The sequence below is a fragment of the Scardinius erythrophthalmus genome, assembly GCF_964197995.2.
Source record: "Scardinius erythrophthalmus genome assembly, chromosome: 22".
In the NCBI taxonomy this organism is placed as follows: Eukaryota; Metazoa; Chordata; class Actinopteri; order Cypriniformes; family Leuciscidae; genus Scardinius; species Scardinius erythrophthalmus.
The window spans coordinates 8,418,110-8,440,471 of NC_138242.1; the positions used below are offsets into that span (position 1 = coordinate 8,418,110).

General features: G+C 35.7%; 1 protein-coding gene across 1 annotated transcript in view; it reads right to left on the reverse strand.

Moving 5' to 3' along the window:
* The window catches only part of dpp6a (dipeptidyl-peptidase 6a), a 202,992-nt gene extending 182,359 nt beyond the window's left edge, over window positions 1-20,633 (reverse strand). Inside the window, exon 1 of the mRNA XM_081352579.1 lies at window positions 20,279-20,633. Within this exon, the coding sequence (XP_081208705.1) occupies window positions 20,279-20,335 (57 nt within the window). The 5' untranslated portion in view covers window positions 20,336-20,633. The remainder of the gene's footprint in view (window positions 1-20,278) is intronic.
* Between the last annotated feature and the right edge of the window lie 1,729 nt (window positions 20,634-22,362).

A 22,362-nucleotide genomic window follows, 5' to 3' on the forward strand; every position in this document is an offset into this window, starting at 1 on the left:
TACCCTGCGAAAATATAACGATATTCGAAAAAGCTATTTTATGATCGAATTTCGCACACAGTTCGACTATTCCAAGATCGCGACTCATCCCTAATGAGGACATAAAACATTTATTCACTGAGCAAATTCTGGAGACAATCTCATCATCCTCAAAAAAAACAAATCATCAGATGATACATTGGAAACTTCTGACTTTACCTATCCCCTTTAAAATGTTTATGCACTTGTCTCCTTCCCCAAATTGTAATTTATGCCCGCAGAGAACACTTGGTAAATATTTACATTTTTCTGGGAATGCCCTGCACTTTTTCCTTTCTGGTCTCAGCTTGCTCATGACATATCATTCCTGATATATAAGGATGTGGTTTCGACTCCAGAACTTTTCTTTCTGAATTGGCCTTGTCTCAGCAACAGAGAAACTTACTTTTAGCTGCTTTCACTGCTGCAAAGAAAATGTTAGTCAGTCATTGGATTCCTCCACATACGATGAACAGCTCTTTGGAGCTATCAACAGCTCACCTTCATGGAGCAAAGGCAAATACTTTAAATAATTGGAGTGGAACTTTTGACATTGTTAAATCCTTTGTTTCTTCTTTTTGATGTAAAATGTATTTTTATGTCAATTTTCTATCTAACTATTGATTAGGTATTTTATTTTTTACCTTTTCCACTGCAATGTCTTACAATTCCTTAGCACCGTATAAGTCTACCTATTTGGTGGGTGAGGGGTATGGGTTTCACTTTAATATGTTATATATTTTTTTCTTATATTGAACTGACTGCTTAAAAACAATTGTTCACAAAAAAATAAAATAAAGTATCAGCAGATATTAAGCAAACAGTCTAACAATACTCTATTAAGAGTTAGCTGACATCTAGTTGCAAAGTTACTTATAGTTAGTAGAATGTCAACGGTGGACCATCGATATAAAGTGTTACCACAGACTTGTTTTTGAAGTGTGATTTATTCCTGTGATTTTCAGCATCATTACTCAAGTCTTCAATGTAACATGATCCTTCAGAAATCATTCTAATATGCTGATTTTCTGCTCAAGAGATGACCCTGATGCATTTTTTTTTCAGGACGCTTTGGTGAATAGAAAATTAAAAAAGAAAATTGAAATTGAAATTGAAATTTCAGAAATAATATATATTTACTGTCACTTGTGACAATGCGTCCTTGAATAATAAATTAATAAAAAGAATAATAATAAAAATATCTCACTGACCCAAAATTTAGGACAGGACTGTAAAATAAAGCGTTAACAATATTTCACATATAATCTATACAAAATAATTATATAAAACTATGGAAAATCTGTAAAAAAATAAAATAGAAATAAATATCTTCCTCTTGTATTTCTCTTTCACACTCGCATAATACTACATGACCTGAGTGGATCTGAGATGCTTTTAGCACCCAGTGAACCTCCACGCAAGACTCGTCTCCCAAAACCATGTACACAGATCTATGGTTCAATAATTAAACACAAAGATAAAACATACTTTCTTCCACTATCACCTCAATTCATCCTTTATTCTGGTCTAAAAGCATTTGAAAACAATGGCACAACAAGTCAGAAAATAAGGAAAAATTCTGAATCCCTGATGTAAAATGTTCACAAGTGGCAGGTCAGGAATGCACAAGGTACATTTTTTATCAGTGTAACAACACCCATTCGTTCAAAAGCAAAAAAAACAACAACCTTGTGATAACACTAATCACAGCTCTGTAGTGAAGTCTGAACCTTATTTGAACCGTGTTGGTGTCCTCAAGGGAGGAGATACTGTTATAGGTGACATTACAACCTTCACTGCATATGAAAATCGTAATGCATCATATCAAATTCAAGAACTTCCAAAAGAGCTTTTTAAATCGACGTGTGACTGTGACCCCAAGCTCCACTTTCTGCCTCACAGATAGCGGTGTGGTGTTTGAAGTCTGTCATTGAATATGCATATTTTTGGGCCTTTAAAATTCTCCCTATTCAAGACTCAGATGTGGCATGCTAGTCAAAGCTGAGAGCAATGGGGAGAGATGTGACAGCGAGATCTCTTATTAGTCTGCCGAATGAGCTAAATATGCTGTGAAAGATACAGGCAGTGGCTTAAAAAGGGATACCTCTATTGTTTTATAGTTTCAAACCTTTCAAACATCTTTTTGTGAATGGCTTTATTTGAAAGGTTTGACCCTGCTAACTTTCTTTAAAATAACACCCACTTAGGGGCTGTTGACATGACACAATTTTCAACTAAAAACTTAAAACTTTGTATGCGTTTTGGCCGTTCGTTTACACGACAACGGTGTTTTGGGTGGCTAAAAACGCAAACTTTTGAAAATTGGTTTCAAAGTGCAAGTTTTTGAAAACGGTCTCCTTTTAAACAATAAAAGCGTGTATCTGTGAAAAATGATGATGTCATGCACATGCGTATTACGCGTTCAGTCTATAGTGTTTCATCACCCTCTAATGGCCTGGCAGCAGAATACAATGTTTTAGTCGTTTTCGTGGATCCGTGTGAATGGGGATCGTTTTGACAATGGTGTTGTCTGTACGCAGAAAACTAGGAAAGGAAAAAGGAAAAACTTCTCCGTTTTAAGCGTATATCGTTTTCGTGTAAACGTACCGTTTAGAGTACTTATTATATTTTATATATTTTATGGCATTCAAACATTTTTAATGTGTTTTTTTTCTAACACACAACATACCAACTGACAAATGTTAATCTCTATAATAATAATAATTTGAAAGTGACTAAATGCAAAATATCTGCTGATACGGAGTCCCGATCTAATACTTGTATTTTCGTGCTTAGGGTTGGGCACCGATATGGAACCGGTACCTAAGTAACTGGTACGTAACCGGACCATATCAAAACGCATATTTCGGTGCCTCATTTCTGTGCCACTTATAATGCCTCAGCTGTTGGTTGAAATATTTGCCCTCTGGTTCTCCGAAACGGATGTAAGAAGCATCACCACCGCATTTGATCGCTCACATCTGTGTGATTAAAACGTTCTAAATTCAAATGAATTGACGTGTTGTAGGCCTAAATCTGACAGATTATCTGAACTACGGTGCGTACTAACATGGCGTCCATTGTGCGTTATAGATCAACTAACATGAATCATGATCATTATAAAGGTTTCTTAAATGACTAAACACATTCACTTACATGTATTTAAGAATAAAAATATCAGCCACGGACTGACTGACATGTAACGCAACCAACCACAGTTCGTTTTGAACACTTGCTGAAATTTAAAGTTGGTTTGTAGCATACAGCAGCAACAGACTACTTTGCTGTTATTAGTACTGTAGTGTTAAATTGTTGTATTTAGGTTAGGTGGCTTAGGTTTTATTGTGAATTTGTTAAGTAAATTTATTCTGTTTTGTATTAAGACTACTTATATTTATATATTTACTTTAAAATTTGTTTGAGGGTCTATGAATTTTTATATATATATAGGTCTTTTATATGTACAATAAGCAGAATAATTGCAACAAAAAGAAAATGGAGGTCAGAATGCCGGTCATATTTCCCCATAGTGTATAAGGCTATATATTTTCAGTCCATGTTTTTATGCCACATACAGACAAAACCTACATTGTTCAATAGTGAGCCAGCTGTCTTCTGTACTCCTATAAGACCAAGAACTTTGTTTCACAACTCAAAGAACTGAGAAATAAAGGAAGTACAAAATTTTCACCCACTTTCAGAAAAAAAAAACTGTTTTAAACTCTTGCATTGTTTGGGTGAGTATAAAGAATTTAGTAATGGGAAATATTCCATGTTTCTTTAAGAAAAAAATAACAGAATTTACTTATTGACAAAGCTGTGTTTTTAAGCCTCTCTGAGCAACAATAAATATTGGCTCTTCATTGGTGTGCAAGCCCTCCATAGGCACTTGGTTTTGAAGAAACATTTCAGTCTTGGACTACAACCAAACTATATAGCTACAAGCTCAATCGAAATTCTAGCATCTCTGATCTGTCGTTCCAAAAAAATATTCACAACCATAATGGTTCTTCTTTACAGACTGTCACTGAATGCGACAAAAAAAAAGCAGTATGATTATAAATGTGACTGCTAAGAGTTTGAAAAAGAGCCATTTTTAATCTCCATCACGTAATTCACCTGCATCTGACATCAGCCTGAGGAGCTTGCAAACCAGATTACAAACTCTAGAGTTCATTAGTGTATAGACGGGGAAATTATAGGAAAGTGAAAGAGGGGGCGACCCCTCCGGCCAGCAGCAAGGAGACAGACTAAGCTCAATTAGAGTCATTATTAGTCATAACTAAGCAACCAAATGCACACAGGAGACAGCGGTCTGGATCAAACAGCTTCACAGCAATGGCTGCTGGATCCACTTGTAAGCATGGCATTTCAAACAACATTTATACTTTTTGATTGCTGGGCTATGGCTCATATGCTTTTCGTTCTAAACATCTTACACTGTTACTGTGTCAAGTTTCCAGTGTCAAGTCATTAGTCTGTCCGCAATAAAAGCAACAGCTACATGACACAACACAATCAAAACACGTTGGCTTAAAACATACCTGTCAACACTCCCGGGTTTCTCCCGTTTTTTAGCCCTATCTCCCGGACCCCTCCCGGTTTGTTATTTCTCCCGGGAAACTCCCGTAATTTGCATGGCCCAAACTTCTTTATGAATAATCGGACCAATATGTTTGTCTAATGTTGACCAGTTGCCAGATCTTGTATTAAATGCATTATATTCACACAATCCACACACCATTTCAACCCGTTTGTCACCTCAACCTGGCAACCTATAACCCAGTTGCGCAGTCGCGGAAAGTATAACCCGAAAGCGAGCCGATAGACATTGCAGGTGAAGGCGGTGTCCCTGCAAAGAAACCAAAGTACCACAGTGTTATATGTGTTTTGTACCAGTGTTAAAAACTGTAAAGAAAATGTAAAGAAATATTAATAAATTAAGTTATGTTTTCATTTATGGTTATTGCAATGTAAATAATACACTTAATACGTGCAGTACATAACAGCATGCCCCATTTTATAAAATTAATTATTAATTAAAAATTAATATTTTTTATACTGTTTTTTCGTCTCTCATCTATACAGATGTAGGCTAGTTGCCTAAAATGCAAAGATTACATATCTTTTGGTATATTGCCTGTTCAGATACTAATACAACAAAATATTCTGGGGGCCATGACATTTTTGTGAATATGATCAAAAACGCTGGGGGTGGCTGGCAACTTAAAAAAAAAAAAAAAAAAAAACGCTGGCAGGGAAAGAGTGAACTAAAATCTACTAAACTGTTAAGCTAGCATATCTCAAGTTCGTAAGCTATTTGGACAACAGGAATAATTATGGTCTCGTAAAGGCACTTTGGTTTTTGGTGTTCAAAATAAGAATATCAAATCATACACAGGGGAGAAAACCTTGTTCAATTTACTCAACTGAACATAGCTGTACTGATGTTGGTGAAGTAACTAAAAAAATAGTCTACAATTAAAATAAACGAATTGTGTGTAAAAATAAAAATAAAAATTGCCTTAAGCATTTTTGTGTGAAATCAAAAGGTTTGTAATTATTCACTTTGTTCATTTTACTTAACTTATTTAAGAAAGAGTCTAAACACATCAGTTACTGAACTCCTGAACTTGAAAAGTAAATCACACTCTGCTCATATGTAGTAAGCAGAGAATGCATTTTCAGTTGATTTGGAGGCAGTGGGAGGTTTGACAGTCTTGCACAGCCAAACGCTGCATGCCAAGATGCGGTTTGATGTGGATTCAAGGCCGAGGCTGTGGATATGACCAGCCAATGGGCTCAACTTCACAGACAGGAAACTGACAGCAGGAGAGTGAAAGATTACTGACAAAAAAAAAAAAAAAACATAGCCTAATAAACAGAAATGTTTACTTGTTATTTTTGCAGTTTGAACTGAAAATCATAACAATACTGCTTAATTTGGTATCTGCTGCAAAATCTGTACAAAGACATGACAGATATGAGTGCATGAACAACTGCAGTGGCCATACATTTCAACAATTTCTATGAATATACCAAAGCTTCATATTTGACCAATGAATTCAGTGTTTCACTATGAGATTGAACTCAGTCAGAGCACTGTGGTGAAATGAAAGTGCAGGTTGATAATGTGTGAAAGGATGATGATGATGATGATGATAATGATCAGCGGACCCTTATTCTGTTCAACACCAAGCAATAGCAAGGGCATGGTACTTATTTATACAGGGTCCCATGAAACCATATCTCTCTAAGAATAATCTGATGGGAACACAGAAAGGGTCATTTGGGTATTAAAAATGGATACAATGACTTATTCAGTGCTTAAAGTGTGGGATTGCTACATAAATTTCCCCCATTATAGAGAGAAGAAGATCAATAGTTCTCATTTTGCTCATTTCCTCCTAGTCTGCTGAGGAAAATATTACCGTAAAATTGCTCTTGTATTATACCTAGGGTGAAAAAATATTTTTGAATGCCTTCCTAAAGTATCGACATCAACTACATATTTTGAAGACATGGATGCCAATTTCCTTCCAGTTATATAATTATATCACTCACTGCAGAGTGAATTTTATTAAACGGATAGTTCCAGCGGTAAAATTCAATAGGATAAGTCATGTTCAAAGCCATTATGCACACCTGCAGACGCACACCCATCACATTCTACAGTACAATAATACATCAAGTTGCTTTGAGCATCACATGTCCCAGTGATTAATGCCCACAGACACAAATGTAATCGAAGAAACATGTGTCAGCAAACAGACTTCATAAGGTGACAGAATCATATCTAAGAGGTTTTGCACTCTCCTCCCACCATTCATTCTGTCTCCAAGGTCCATATTTTAATAGCATATTTTCAATCATTCAATCTTTGTGTAATGCCAAATGGTCTTTAAATGCTTTATAAATCTTTAGCATTCAATCTTTGTGTAATGGATTGGCAATTAGCATGAATGTATGAATGGACAGATTGTTGAACGCATCCCTTCACCATCAAACTTGATTGATGTGGTGCATTAATTTACAGAAATAACACTTTCGATAATAATTTTCAAAGAGTAAAGAATACAGTTAAGGGACCATAAATATGTGAAGTTGTTAATATTCTGAATGGATCTGAATAATTAAATAAATACTGTTAATAAATGATCACAACAACAGTGGTTCACTAGATTTTCTGACCTGAATCTGAACTTTAAAACCTGCTGGTTCATTCTTAGAGAATGTTTCTCACAGCTTAGAGAAAACAAAATATCGCAAAAGTCATTATTCAGCATTTGTTATTAATCAAATATGTAATTCTTAACAGATCATCAGTCCATTCAAAAATAAAATGTATATGAATATTAAGTATGGTCTTGTTTTTAAACTCTATAGATGTTAGTGAGTAGCTTTAAAAAGGAGTACAATAGACTGAAACAGAATTCAGTTTTTAAAAGTTGTAATACTTTTAACATGTTACACCATTCCATTTTTCAATGCAACACTCTCGCTGGGACACTCAACAAGCAGGCCAAGACGCAGAGAAACCGTCTGCATTTAACTTAAATTTACAGCAAAAATATGTATATTTTATTAACTGATAATATTAATATACCTATTGAAGTACTAAAAACTGTTTTGAACCTTTTATAATACACTTATAACAACAAAAAAGACAGGGGGTTAAGAGAAATGTCACACATAGAATCCTAGGAATGTCAATTTATGTCTTTTCACAGTAAATTATAAGGTGACTTGTTGTTTTTCACTTCCAAAAAGCAAATTAAATTAAAAATATTGTACTGTAAAATGTCAAATTACTGTAAAACCAGTCAACCATTATTATTTACAGGCTCAAATAGAACCGATGGCTGCAGAAAGTTCACAAAATTTGAATGTCTACTGATCACAAATTTACATCCCTTGAGTGTTCATGTATTACATATTCAGCTAATTTAATAATGCATTCAGCTAGTAATGTGCGTCTAGCACTTTCAGCTCCATTTAACACTTTTTACCATGTTTAAACCAATTCAACATACCCCCCCCCACGCCCACCCCACCACCACCTGAGTCAACCAATCCCTAATAAAAATATGAATCAGTTTTTTTTATCCAATTAGTATATTCAATTGTTTATGAACAAACATCTGTTAAGCATTACATCATGTAAAAGGTTTGTTAAAGTCACTAATAAACTCATCATAAGATGTCCAAAAAAAGTATCAAATATGTTCTTTCTTCAGCTATTCTTCAAAAAAACTGCTCCCATAATACAGTGTGAGCAGAAATACGCTCACCCTTCCAATAAAACACTCTCTTCTGTCCACAAATCTGAGACTACACTCCACAAACTATTAGAAATGTAAGAACACTGCCATCTGATTTGGCAGCCAACAAAGACATGAAATGAGCAAAGAAGATGAGGATGAGCGAGAGACAGAAAGAGAGGAATCCAGTTTTTATCTCATCTAAGCTTTGCCACCAGCTTTGCCTGTCTGGTAAAAAAGTAACTGCTGTTGGGTAGAGGGCAATGCCCATGATGCATTGCGCTGATGGCCAGATTCCAATCTATCGTCTCATCAAGGTGTAGAATTCATAGGCTCTTTTGATCATAACTGCGGCTGGGACAAAAATCCCTCAAAAGAGTGTGTGCTTTACAGTCCTCTCTCTTATTGTCAATCTGTGGACACTGCAAAGAAAAAGAAAAAGAAAAAAAAAATCCTGATAATTTCCACCAAATATTCCTTGAAAGCCTTAATTATCTCCATCTGTGCCATTTCAGAGATGTTTTGCTGAGGCCATGAACGTACAGGAAAATGAATCTGAAGAAGCTTTGTGTTACACATGCACAAAGGAACAGTAAATCCAATCATCTTAAAGGAATAGTCAAGGTTTGGCATCAATAAGTTAATAATCAATAAACGACATCTGTGACATTCTGTTGATTACCACAGGAAATAATTTCAACACATCCCTCAGTTGTAAAAACACACAAAACACTTTAAGCAGAAATCTAAGAGGAAAATCAGAAGGGTTTAAACACAGGATTGTACAGCTAGTATAGGCTATTTGCTAAAGCACTTCTCCGTTATTGATGAAGTGGCCTGCAATGTGATGCCACACTTCATTTAAAACTATATTAAACAAACTTACCATTTTTGTATGCGTGTGCACTGTGCAGTTATATGACCTCATATTAACTCAGACTGAATGAAATTTATACTTAAAAAAATAATAATTTGTGAGATCGCAGAACATAGGCGGAGCGTGTGTAAGAAGGCTTAGCCTTCCCCTGGCAACGGACTTGAGACTAGCATGGAATTTTTCACTCAAATCACTGCCTGCTGCCGTTTCAGATTGCTTTTAGAAGGAAAAACTGCCCATTACTGCTGGTCTAGGATCAGTTTTCTCAGTAATAATAGCATATTGGCAAAACAGATTTGGCAAACATATAGGGTAAACGTACCTATTAAGCTCACCAAAATCTACATTGAGACATTTTTAGTGCACAAGATATTGGTTTTAGTACAAGAAGTTATTTTAAAATAAAATATTAATCTCTCACACTATAATATTTCATTTTATTTTAAATGACAAAAGTATTTCAATTAAGATGTACATCATTAAATATAAAAAGTCTGGCTGTGCTTAATGGGTACGTTTTGTACCCTTTAAGCACACCCCTGTTCCCAATAAGCTCACAACAAGTTTTATTAAAAATTCTTGTTTATTTTAAACAACCTTTTTAAGGAATAATTGAAAAAAGTTTTATTTGAAGGTACAGAGTCAATCACAAAAAAACAGAACACTAAAATCAAGCAACAAGGCATTCAATTTGATCAGGTAGCCTATCCTATTCATAGTGACGTGTCATTCAAACTCATTGCAACATCTAGACTAGTCCACGTTCAGCTATGTAACCCATATTGAAAAATCAAATAACAAAACAAACCAATGTGCTCCTTAAAGGGATACTCCACTTTTTTGGAAATAGGCTCATTTTACAACTCCCCCAGAGTTAAACAGTTGAGTTTTACTGTTTTCGAATCCATTCAGCCGATCTCCGGGTCTGGCGGTACCACTTTTAGCATAGCTTAGCATAATGAATTGAACCGGACAAGACCATTAGCATCTCTCTCAAAAAAATGACCAAAGAGTTTCGATATTTTTCCTATTTAAAACTCGACTCTTCTGTAGTTACATCGTGTACTAAGACCGACGGAAAATGTAAAGTTTAAATTTTCTAGGCTGATATGGCTAGGAACTATACTCTCAAAATCGCACCTTTTCATTTTCCGTCCGTCTTAGTACACGATGTAACTACAGAAGAGTCAAGTTTTAAATAGGAAAAATATCGAAACTCTTTGGTAATTTTTTTGAGAGAGATGCTAATGGTCCTGTCTGATTCAATGATCTATGCTAAGCTATGCTAAAAGTGGTACCGCCAGACCCGGAGATCGGCTGAATGGATTCGAAAACGGTAAAACTCAACTGTTTATCTCTGGGGGAGTTGTAAAATGAGCTTATTTCCAAAAAAAGTGGAGTATCCCTTTAACTCTCTGGGTCAGAGCTTTCCTGTCTACTCCAAACTTCTTGGACAGATACGACAGGTTTCTGATGGCTCCTTCTTTGTAAGACATGCCTCTTTCATCTTTGGGCATACACTATAGTTTTGTCTAGCTTTTGTCATCTTAAGACTGTGAAAATAAGTTTATTAATCATTTTTTTGAAGATTAACATAGTGACAACCATCAGTTAATATTTAAATTCTGATTATTAAGTATTTACATAGACGTTTAATGTGGGTGAGCTTAAAGGGAGCACACACTGTGCTTAATTGGAGCAAAAACATTTTTTAATTTATAAATATTAAATTAAAATTTAAAGGAAAATATTTAGCTAAATTAATAATCTAGGTAATGTATTAAGTTTATACCAATTTTAATATGAACAACTATTATAGACAATATCTATGAAATTATGCTTTTTCTAATTGATGTCACACTGAAGCTGTGTGATTGTCATAGTAGTGCACCCTTTAAGCTCACCTAACAATAATATGAATTCTTTAAAAATTACAGAAGTTTAAAACCACAGACTATCAATAAAATGTAAAATTATAATATTATGGATTTAAAAGTACAAGCCATTAATTCCTGTGAAGTAATATATTAATGTAGCACACAATCTTATACAGCTAGTAAGCTAGCTATGTTCGTAGCATCTGGGCTATGTTGCTAAAACTATCTTTTAGATCTAACTGTAATTATTTCCCACATCCAGGTTCCAGGTTATAATATTCAAAAGTCTAAACATTAATCTCTTAATTTTGCAATAAGAAGATGTACTTCTTCAAAATAAAGGCTTAAACATATAAAAAATGCACATCTGAGGGGCTCCTCTTCTGGTGAAAGTTTTCAGACAGCTTTGAAAATAGCCGCCAGACAGTGTGAACACATGGACACACATATCTCAGTGTGCAATGGTCTGATTGGTTTAAAATTACAGGAGGTATATAGTAACAAACACATCAATTGGTTAATACATCAAATAGGATAATACATTGCTGTTTCTTTTTATAATCTGAGCTCCAAGATGGTAGTGTGCTTAATGGGTACTTGAGCTTAATAGGTACGTTTACCCTACTGTATCTGTATTTACGCTCTCGAGAGTATCAAAGGTTTCTGTTTAAAGGGGTCATATAATGGTACATGCACTTTTACAAGTTGATTGTACTGAAATGTGTGTTGGCAGTGCCTGTACACAACCATCATAAAATGATAAAAATCCATCCAGTGGTTTTTTTTAATCTCCTTATATGTTTGAACCTCTCTGAAATCAAGCCGTTCGACCGTGTGACGTCACACGGTCGGACGCCCCTCCCACGATTGTGATTGACAGCTGCAGCGTTTCAACACACACCCGCCCTCGCCAATCATAGTCCGCGCGTCATTGTTGATACCCTCACTGGAGCGCTGTCTATGAGCATAATGGCGTCTGCGATTGTTCTTCGGTGTAATAAGGAACACAGCAGTCATTTGAATGTTCCTAAATCTGAGCCATTGAAGATGCAGTGGCTGAGTTTTGTTTTTGAAGCGATATGCCCAAAGGATTGAAGCGGGGATTCCGTCACGGGGATTCCCCACGATCGTCTGTGCTTTCCTGTTTGCGTGAATCATTTCACATCAGACAGCGTTACAAACGAGAAAAAACGGATCGGTACCAACGTGTTACTGCTGAACCTCCAGAAGATGTGAGTGTAATGTTTTATTAACCTTTATATTAGTATTTATATTAATCTTTGCAAATTTGCAAACCTTGCTGCACGCTTCATGATGAATGCATCTAAGGTTTACACTCCGGGTACATTACGGCATGTTTTCTATGTACGACGTTCTCAATATAATTCATAATCCCACGTTTATAATGAACAACGCGTGGTTATTGTGTTAGAATTGGTGTACGCACAGAACAGAGGGGCGGGGTGAGCAAAGCTCATTATCATTTAAAGCTGTATGCACTGAAACGGCGTGCTGAAAACAGAGCTGTTTTTGAGCAGGTAAAATTAGTGTTTTCTTACAATACTAATGAGAACTTTTAATTAAAGTATATTACAAACTTTTAATTTAGACCCTAAAGAATCATATTAGCTTGTACAAAAATGGCATTATATGACCCCTTTAAAACATTTTTTTCCAGCGTTGAGCAATGTAGCCGATCACAAACATATCTGTTGATTTCGTGAACGCAATGGCCAATCGGAGGTATTTAAGTTAGCACTAGAGGTCGACCGATAGTGGATTTTACCGATACCGATAACTTGGTTTGACTAGATTTGCCCACTTGGCAATTAAATGAAATGCTTAAGTTGAAGCTGAAGTACTACAATTATTAAAACTAAAACTACTAATACTAAAATTAAAGCCAAATATAAATATTTAAAAAAGGTAAAAATGACTAAAACTTAAACTACAATTAAAATGAAATCTGAAAACATATATATAAAAAAATACTATAATAGTATATAAATCATACTAAAATAAAAACAGTTCCAAAGTAATTGCATTACTGTAAGTACCGTACTGTTTTTGAACAAACTGGTTATAGACAACGTCACAGATGCTGTCAAGCTTGTGTTAAAGCCATATGCATATATAAGAGAAAGTCTATATAGGCCTAAACATCTTTGAGTGATGGATAAAGAAAGTTTGTGTAAATATATCATCTCTCTGAGGACACTGGATCCGTCTTGAGTCAACATATGGGCTCTAATGCTAAGCCTCGCTCTGAAGGGTAGGAGCTGCCCCAGGAGAGAGGGCACACGCACCCTGCCAAACACACGTCCCACTGTCTGCTCCTTCTGTTCATTACAGAACAGCCTGACAGCAACAGAGTTTGCAAGAAACCCTGAGTCATCCATAGATGTTCTTTTACACCATCTACCCCAGTTTACAGCAAGGAAGGCCAAAGTAGTAAAACACAACATGCATGAAGATTTTCTAGACTCACATCCACACCCCAAGAAGACCTTAGTACAATATAGGACTGAAAAATATCTGCAAAACTAAGCAGAGGTCTGTCATGCAAAGTTGTACTCTCTTGGTTCGTGCAATCCAATTATCCAATTACGCCCTTGAGGGAAGCTGGCATTTTGAAATAAATGCCATCTAAATGAACCAACAGCTCCTGTATAACTAAACAGCCTGTTGATTGTCATTATTTAAACACACGTTCAAAACAATCTGACATTTTAGCAGCCAGTACAATTGAGATGGCATATAAAGCAATGGAATTTTCCATTTCAGAATATGGCCTGTACTTTAGGCCTATGAGGAAATAGCATACAGAGCCTAATGTCAAATTGATATTATATTATTCAGTGTAAAAAAAACTTTATTATCCAGTCTAGTGAATGTACTCATTGTTTAAAGTAATTATTATTTGTCATGTTAATATATTTGTAATTTTAATATTTGTTTTATTTTATCTATTGTAATATATAAATATTGGGTTTATATATTTAAATTACTAGGCGTCTTTAACTACTATGTACTTGCATCAAAAATAAGTACAATGTACTTATTGTGTCCATGCTGTTTTGCAGAACACTTGTGCTACTATTGAGGCGGGATATGGATACGGTTAGGAAGAGGTTTGATGGTATGGGTATGTTTAAGGGTGGGTTAAGGTGTAAGGAAAGGGTCAACAGTGTAATTATAGATATAATTGCAAAAAATAATTGCATATGCAATTAAATGCAGGTATTTTTTAAATATAAGTATAATGTAAAAACATGGATGTACTAGGGCTGTCGAGCACGTTCATTTAATTAATCAGTTATGGGAAAATACCAGACCTACAAGGTTCATCTTACATTTCATATAGTTGATTGGTGATGAACATGATTCAGCGCAACAACTCACTGTGTAATGTAGCCATTAGAATGCAATAAGAAATACCGCTGTATGAGTTTTTTTCCTTATATTTATATCATGATAGAGTTGAGCAATATCACATGAGTAACGAGAGCACAATCACACTCAGCCAAATTTGATGTGCGATAAATTATATCAATTAATCGGCATGTAATTAATTAGATAAAAAAATGTATTGCTTGAAAGCCCTTGTATGTACACAATAAGTGCAATGTATCAAATGATTAATATAAATATCATAGCATAGCAGTTAAATACACCTAATATAAAGTGGGCCTAAATATTGTTAAATAGACCTAATATAAAGTGGGACTAAATATTGTATATGTAATTATGCTATTCAAATCTACATTCCCTGCCTTTTCATTTGGTTGGATGTTGGTACCATTTGTTCCTCTTTTATTTGTGGTTAATGACCAGAACACTCTGAGGGAGAGCATGTGCGAGACTGAACAGCTGCTGCTGTTAATGCCGTTTAAAAATCACATCGGCGGTGATGACGTGAAAGTGATATAGAAGACTTGTGTCTTCAAGATGCAATTGGTATATGTGATTGGTCAAGTTTAGAGACCACAGATTGAGAACATTCAAGCTATTTGCTGATTCCGATCAGTGGCCAGTGAATCGGAATATATGAATTGCCTACAACCTAATTAAGTATTAATGTTACTTACATTATTGTCCTGCTACATTTTATAAATCTTTCTAAATTCTACTAAATTCTATATAGTGCGGTCACATTATCAAAATTTTGTAGGCAAATATGTCTATTGTAAACAAGGTAGCGATGTAGGAAGCACACACAGAAGTCACTTTCAAACAAAGCAGCTTTCTGTTAGGCTATACATTCACACTGCAAAACTTAGTGCTCAATTCTGTTTGGATGTTCACATTTTGTTTTTTATGTGGGTAATATCAGATTCGGGTGTAAACAGGTCACAATCCTGAACTGACCTGCATGCGCAAAAGAACAATAACAAAGATGGTCATGGTCAAGTTAGCAAGTACACATTCATTTATAAGGTGATGTGCCATGAAAGCCAGCGAGTTTGTGCCCAGGCGATAAGGATGCAGACGAGGATGAGGAGAAAGAGAGCAAAGCTATTCTCGTACAGTTTTCCCTCAAGTTTTGCTTGTATAGAGCTGTCACAATAATACTTACGTATAGCAGCTCACCGACTCTACACTGACAAATATCGCTAACGTCTTCCATATTCACTGAGTGAAAAAATAACTACTGGTATGTAAAATCTTTGGAGTGATTTGACCGATATGACTGTTCAGACTGAAGTCGAATTGCAAAACATTGCACCTGTATCTGATTTAGGAAGTGTCTCAAATCAGAAGTGAAAAGATCAGATTCCATGTAGTTTGTTCTGTTCACACTGTTATGAAAAAGAAAAAGAAAAAAACTTGAATGATTCATTGACAATTACATTTTTTAACAGTCACTTGTCGCCACCTACTGGTGTAACGTTGTAACGATACAGTCGTTTTTTGAAGAGCCAAGTTAATTTCAAAAGGTGATTTGCTCTATTTTAATTGCTACCATAGACATCAGTGTTTATACAGTATCTTAAGTGTAAACTTTTATCCTAGTTTTTCTGTGATCATCTGACTATTTGTAACAGAACCATACTGTGGTGTTGAAAAGACATATCAAATACAGACGCGATCTTATTCCGCGCTCTTATTCCGCGCTCTTCCTGGAGCAACGCAATGAAACATGGCAACCAAACCCAACTAATTCACAATGTTTTATTACAATATAGTTCTCTTTATAATGTTATGTAATATGACAGTCACAATCATAGTCATTATTAGTCGTGCATTGCCTTTTGAGATGCGCGTGCTGAAGCTGAAGATGATCACCACACGCTACAGCATTAATTCTTAACCAAATGTACAGTATCATACATGAGATAAATATAATATATATATAGGCCTACACAAAATAAACACAATAGTACAACTTACATTTGCACAAAACAAAAGGCTGCGAATGCACACGCAAACTTATAGTCATGATGAAGGTGTAAAATGGTTCCAAACATAATTCCGGCACGCTCGCTTTACATGTTTCTCGGTTGAGCAGCACGCACACGCATGAACCTGCTTAATCGACGATCGATAAGTTTTATTTATAAAATGTATTATCGACAATGAATTGATCGTCGATTAATCGTTAACATCTGAATACAAGACTACTGTGAATTTCTACACACTGCATGGAACACTGCAAAAACTGGTTTGTACAACCACATTTGTTTTTGCAATTGATAGAAAACAGAGACTGGCTTAAACCCATCACTTCTGGACACCAGCACCACTCGGCTGTATGCTCATAAAAACTCATAAAAATAAATTTTTCTGAGATTTAGAAAAATCTGCCTGTCACCTCAAAGTGACGCACTATAATAATCTTATTTCGTCCTACCGTTTGCACCACCGCCCACTGGCAGCTGGCATTTGTCTTATGAGTGATGGTGATTTTGAGGGTTTATGAATTTAAGGAAATATATGGTCACTCACACAGCACAAGCAGGTCAGGGGCTTGTTCTGCTGTTTGTGTGCATGTGAGCCGTCGGATCAGTGCACCAGTGTGTATATGTGTTTGTATGTGTGTGATTATAGGCTTTGCTCTGCAGGAGCGCGTACCTTCTCTTGGCCTATACTGCCATTTACCACACATCACTGGATAATTGGATCTATCTTTTGTCACAGACAAGCATGTGGGTGTATGAATTCATGTGTCTATGTGTATGTATGTTCATATGTTTATGCTCTAGGTCTGTGTACTATTCTTTAAATAATCATGATAATAATAATAATAATGTAGTTTTGAGGTGTGGCCTGCCGCTAGTTAGTAATTTTCTGATGCTGCATGGCGGTAGTTAAAGTGACGAAAGGTAGCCTATCTCTTTCATGCTTATTCATGGTTTTGCCAAACTAGCCACAACATCACAAGCAGCACATTTTGCGGGGATTTGATTTCTACATTGCTGCGATGCCTCAGGTAGCCTGGTCCACATGAAAATTCATTGGACCAATGTAATGCTCCTTATCTGCATAAAAATCCACCATGAACAAGAACAGACTGAATGTTACATTTTAGAAACAGACATTATATGACAAATTGCTCGAATTAAAACCATAAAAAGTATGCCTTCTGGTGAAGCATTACCTAAATCATGAATGTTCTGTTCTCTATTTTATGTTACACTGTATTGCATAAGAGCACAATAAAGGCTGTGTTTCCCAAAAGCACTGTTAGGCATTATCTGCACCTAGACCAACATTTCTTTGTGCAGTTACTCTAATATGAAGCAGAGGTGTCTCCTTCACTAACTTAAACCCATCACTTCTGGACACCACTGGACTGTATGCTCATCTGAACTCATTAGCCATTTTGCTGAGATTTAGAAAAATCTGCCTGTCACCACAAAGTGACGCACTACTGTAATCTTATTTCGTCCTTCCATTTGCACCACTGCCCACTGGCAGCTGGCATTTGTCTTGTGAGTGATGGTGAGTTTGCAGGTTTATGATTTAAGGAGATGAATGATCACTCGCATCTGGCACAATCGGGTCGGGGGTCATCCTCCTGTGCAACATAGTTCAACAATTTGTGTTGCCAGAAATCATAGTTTTTGAAAAGTGTGCATGTGTGAATGTGCTCTAGTACATGGGAGAACCCCAGAGTATGACGTAAGAGCATTTGAATAAAATGAATCATTCCTTGGATCATTAACGAGAGTTCTATATTGTTGAACCAACATGCTTTGCTTATGTTACTACGCTTTCGGGAAACAGTCGTGACTAGCTAGACAATTTCTCCAACGACACATCGTACTATGATGGTTAAGCAGCGGGTTACGTTGTTGTATGGGAAACGTGCCTCTGATTGGCTCTGTTTTGTGACAGCACGTTTTTGCATTCACTGTGGACAGACAAATTGATTGACGCTGAAATCTTGTCGTACACATACACAGGAAACAGTTCAAGAAAAAATATATGACTGTGTCAGCATGCTCAAAGGCATCATTGATGAATGGTTAAAGATTTTGCTGCTGCATCACTCCACCATTAAAAAAAACACAAGGCTACATTAGCTTTCTCCCTTTATCTTCAGAATACTATTCCTTTTCCATTAAACTGAACTACAAACAAAACAAAACATATATATGGCAGTATGGAAAACATACATTATGCATTACATTATGACAGTCAATCAATTCTGTATTCTGAATTAATTAAACGTCAGCTAATTAATTTGATTAGTCACATATCACATATCAATATTTGCTGAGAAAGGCCTCCGAATGAAGATGAAGAAATGGAAGACTTACAATATTGTGGAAGAAAAAAAAAATAATAATAAAATAAATAAATAATTATATATATATATATATATTATTTTATTTAAAGCTGTAAAAGTCAATATATTGTTTGTTTAACTTTTGACTCATTGAATGCAAGTCGATCACAGTTATACGTTTTAAAATCGAGTAAAACGATTAGTCAATCTTTCCAATATGGCAAAAAGGACAGGTTCTTGTATTCAGCCTGCACTATTTTCTAATTGCTGGTCTATGTACACGAAGATTCACATTTCTGCTGTTTTATCATGACTAATTGATTATCAGCATTTAGTGGCATGGGTTTTAAGACACTGTGTCAACTTAAAAGTCGTTCAAGCTGCATTCCATTGGTTCTCCAATGAAATAATATCTGACTGCAGACTCACAAAACATGAAGGGTATACTGTACTTCAAGCTTAAATTGCTAAAATGGTAGGAAAGTCCCTTATTACAGAATCTATGTATAGATGTACGTAGTATTATATGTATTTATAAATAGTATACATGTACGGTAGATGGAAATCATTATTGTCTTTATAAGAACAGATCTACTATTCCTATTGTCAAAGTTTGCATGCCCTTGACATGTTCACCTGCCCCCTCTCTGCCGTCTCTAGCGGGACTCCCACCTTTCACACTGCTTTTCCTGCACTGCACTTTGTTCCAGTCAGTATTGCCTGTGGCTGTTTCTGTACCTGCTTCCACTCTTACTCTCTTGAAATCAAGCACAGACATTCACTGTTAGTCAAGCCAAAATTTTGAAAAGATAGAGAAGTAATGTGATTTAAGCATTTTAGCCATAGAAAGGAGAGTTCATTATAATTTAAAGAACATATGTGTTATATGTCCTCTATGATCATCATATTATTTGGTCATTATTATTTTTATTACTATGATAAAAAGTTCTGTTTTGACAGAAGGCAGTCAATGAGATACACAGCATAAAACGTTATAGGCTACTAATGAAAATAATAATAATTCTGGCAATAAAAAAATGAATCAAAACAATAATATTTTTAAAGGTAATTTAATGACTAGCCTGATTGCCTTTATCAGTTAACTTGGTAATGTCAGGATAACATTTCTATAACTTTAACAATCTTTGGCTTTCATGCAAATACCATCTATTATTTCCCAACTACATGCAATGTGTAAGAATAAACTCACAACATAATATGAATTTCCAACTGACTGAAGCTAACTTTAAACCGGTATTGCAGTCATCATCACTGGTAAAGAAAACTACGTTCTCCTTAAAGACCAAATGGTCAAAAAAAAAAAAATTGTGTTCATAAAACATTTAAAACAATTTGAGAGACTGAACTACTAACGTTACTTTCTGTTAGTTTTCCAAATCACCTCACGTTTAACTAAAGCAATTTACCTCTTAAAATTAATAGTAGCCTATCTCTCTGTCCAGTAAAGAAAAAAGAAAAAAGAAAAAAAAAGGAAATCACTTCAGTAGCCTACCTGATCTTGCTGTTGAGCTGCTTTGGTCGATACATTGGACTCCTTTGCTGTGGTCATGATAACAAATTACCACAGACAGCAAGAGACATTCAGTTTGTGACGATAGCCTACTGCTGGCGGTTACACAGAGGAGAGAAGATGCTGAAGGAGAAACTGTAGAAATGCAGCAAAATCCCAGTGAGACGCGAGATTTGATCTTTAAAGTCGTTCTTCTGAGGATTGGTGTGCCACGGTTGCTAAATTACACTGCGAAAGAGAGAGAGAGAGAAGAAGAGGAAAAGAGGAGACCGCCGATCAAAGCTTGGTTAACGACACCGGTCGACTGCGAGCACACGAGCTTTTATCATCTCCCTTCACGCGCTTGCCGCCTTTTCACCCCCGCCTCTGTGCACGAGGCGCACACGCGCGCGCGGCTGCCGCGTTTTCACCTTCTGAAGCAAGCAAACGAAAAAGGTGGAAACTGGCAAGTGTGTGTGTAGGCTACGTGTGTTTTGTTCATTATGACAGTTTAAGTTCTTGTTCGTATTTGACAGTTACTATGTTACAGAGAGACACATATGCGTGATTTGGCACGGCAGAAAGTGTGCAAAGAGCGCTTCCTTTATAAGCACTATATAAAGCTGTCACTTTGAGTAAATCGCGATCTCACAAAGTTTATTTAAAAGAAATGAAGTTGACTGCGCAATGAATCTCTTGATTATACTTGATTATCCTACTTTGTTATAATAGTAGGATTTGCAAGTAAACTCGCACACAAACTCCTGAGTTTTGAGGCATAGGCTAAGTTCAACATCTCTGACAGGCCATTGCGTTCAAGAAATCAACAGAAATGTCTGTGATTGGCTATATTAGGCCTACTCAATGCTGCAAAAACATGTAAATAGAAACCTTTTATGTTTTGTTGCTAGATTGGGCGGTTTTGAATTTGATTGTGGGTAAAAATTGGTTTGGGAGTGTGGACAAAATTTGGGCTGGTCTGGTGTCAGTTTGGTGGTTTCAAGGGCCAGATTTACTTAACAGGGCAAATTAGCGTGAGATCGCAATCCCATAAAAGTGGCGGAGTATAAAGTTATATCTACTGATGACGTGCAAATTAAAGAACACAGGCGCAGCCGGATCATTTCCATAAAGACCAACGCAATCTATCAAGAGCAGCGCAAATTAGCTTCTGGTTTAAGAATAACCCTTTATGGTACAGCATTGCCATGGCAAAAATTAATTTCTACTAATTTCCTTGTTATTCAGAATAAAAAAATACAATTTATTGCACTATGGGAATTAAAAGGGCAGACCTTAAGGTAGCCAATTTTAAGTCACATGATATTTGCTGTTTTTAAGTCACATGATATATTTTTTTTAAGTCACACAATATTTGAATGTCCCTCCAAACCTCTTTCCCACTGTCACCCTCACAAGGATGACACCTGTTGATGTGCTCCAGAAAATGCTCTATTAACCTAATTTCTAAACATCTCTTCTCAAGGGGGATTTTTTTGCAGCATCTTTGATAAGTTAATGAGATATTTTTATTCACAAATCAACTGTGTCTAACATAGTTTTACTGTAAATTGAGAAAATATCAATGTTGCCATATGGCAACGCTGTACCACTATGGAAAAATTGGTATTTTGCCATATGGCAACGCTGTACCACAGTAGAATTGCAGTAATGTATTTCCCCATTGGGATTTTTTTATAGATAAAGCATCAACAATATGATTGCAGTTATTTATTAATTTGAAGTGTTTATTGCAGGATAGTTGTATTTATGTAAATAAAATAACACATTGATTTCTTCTTTTCAGAAAATGAATACAGCAATATTTAATGGAAAGGACAATTGGAAGAGTGCAGAGTTAGCTCTTCCATGTGATGAGAGTGATTATGAGTTAGCCAAATGTATCTATCAATCTCTAAAAGAAATGTGCAATTAAATAGAAAAGAAAATCTTTTTTTTTTTTGAAAAACTACTTTTTTGGCATTTTTTCATTGTGGTACAGCAACGTTTCACGAAGTAAAAATTTTGCGTTTGAAAGGGAAACTCCTAGCCTGGTTAAAACCAGACCATTCTCAGTAGTAACTGAG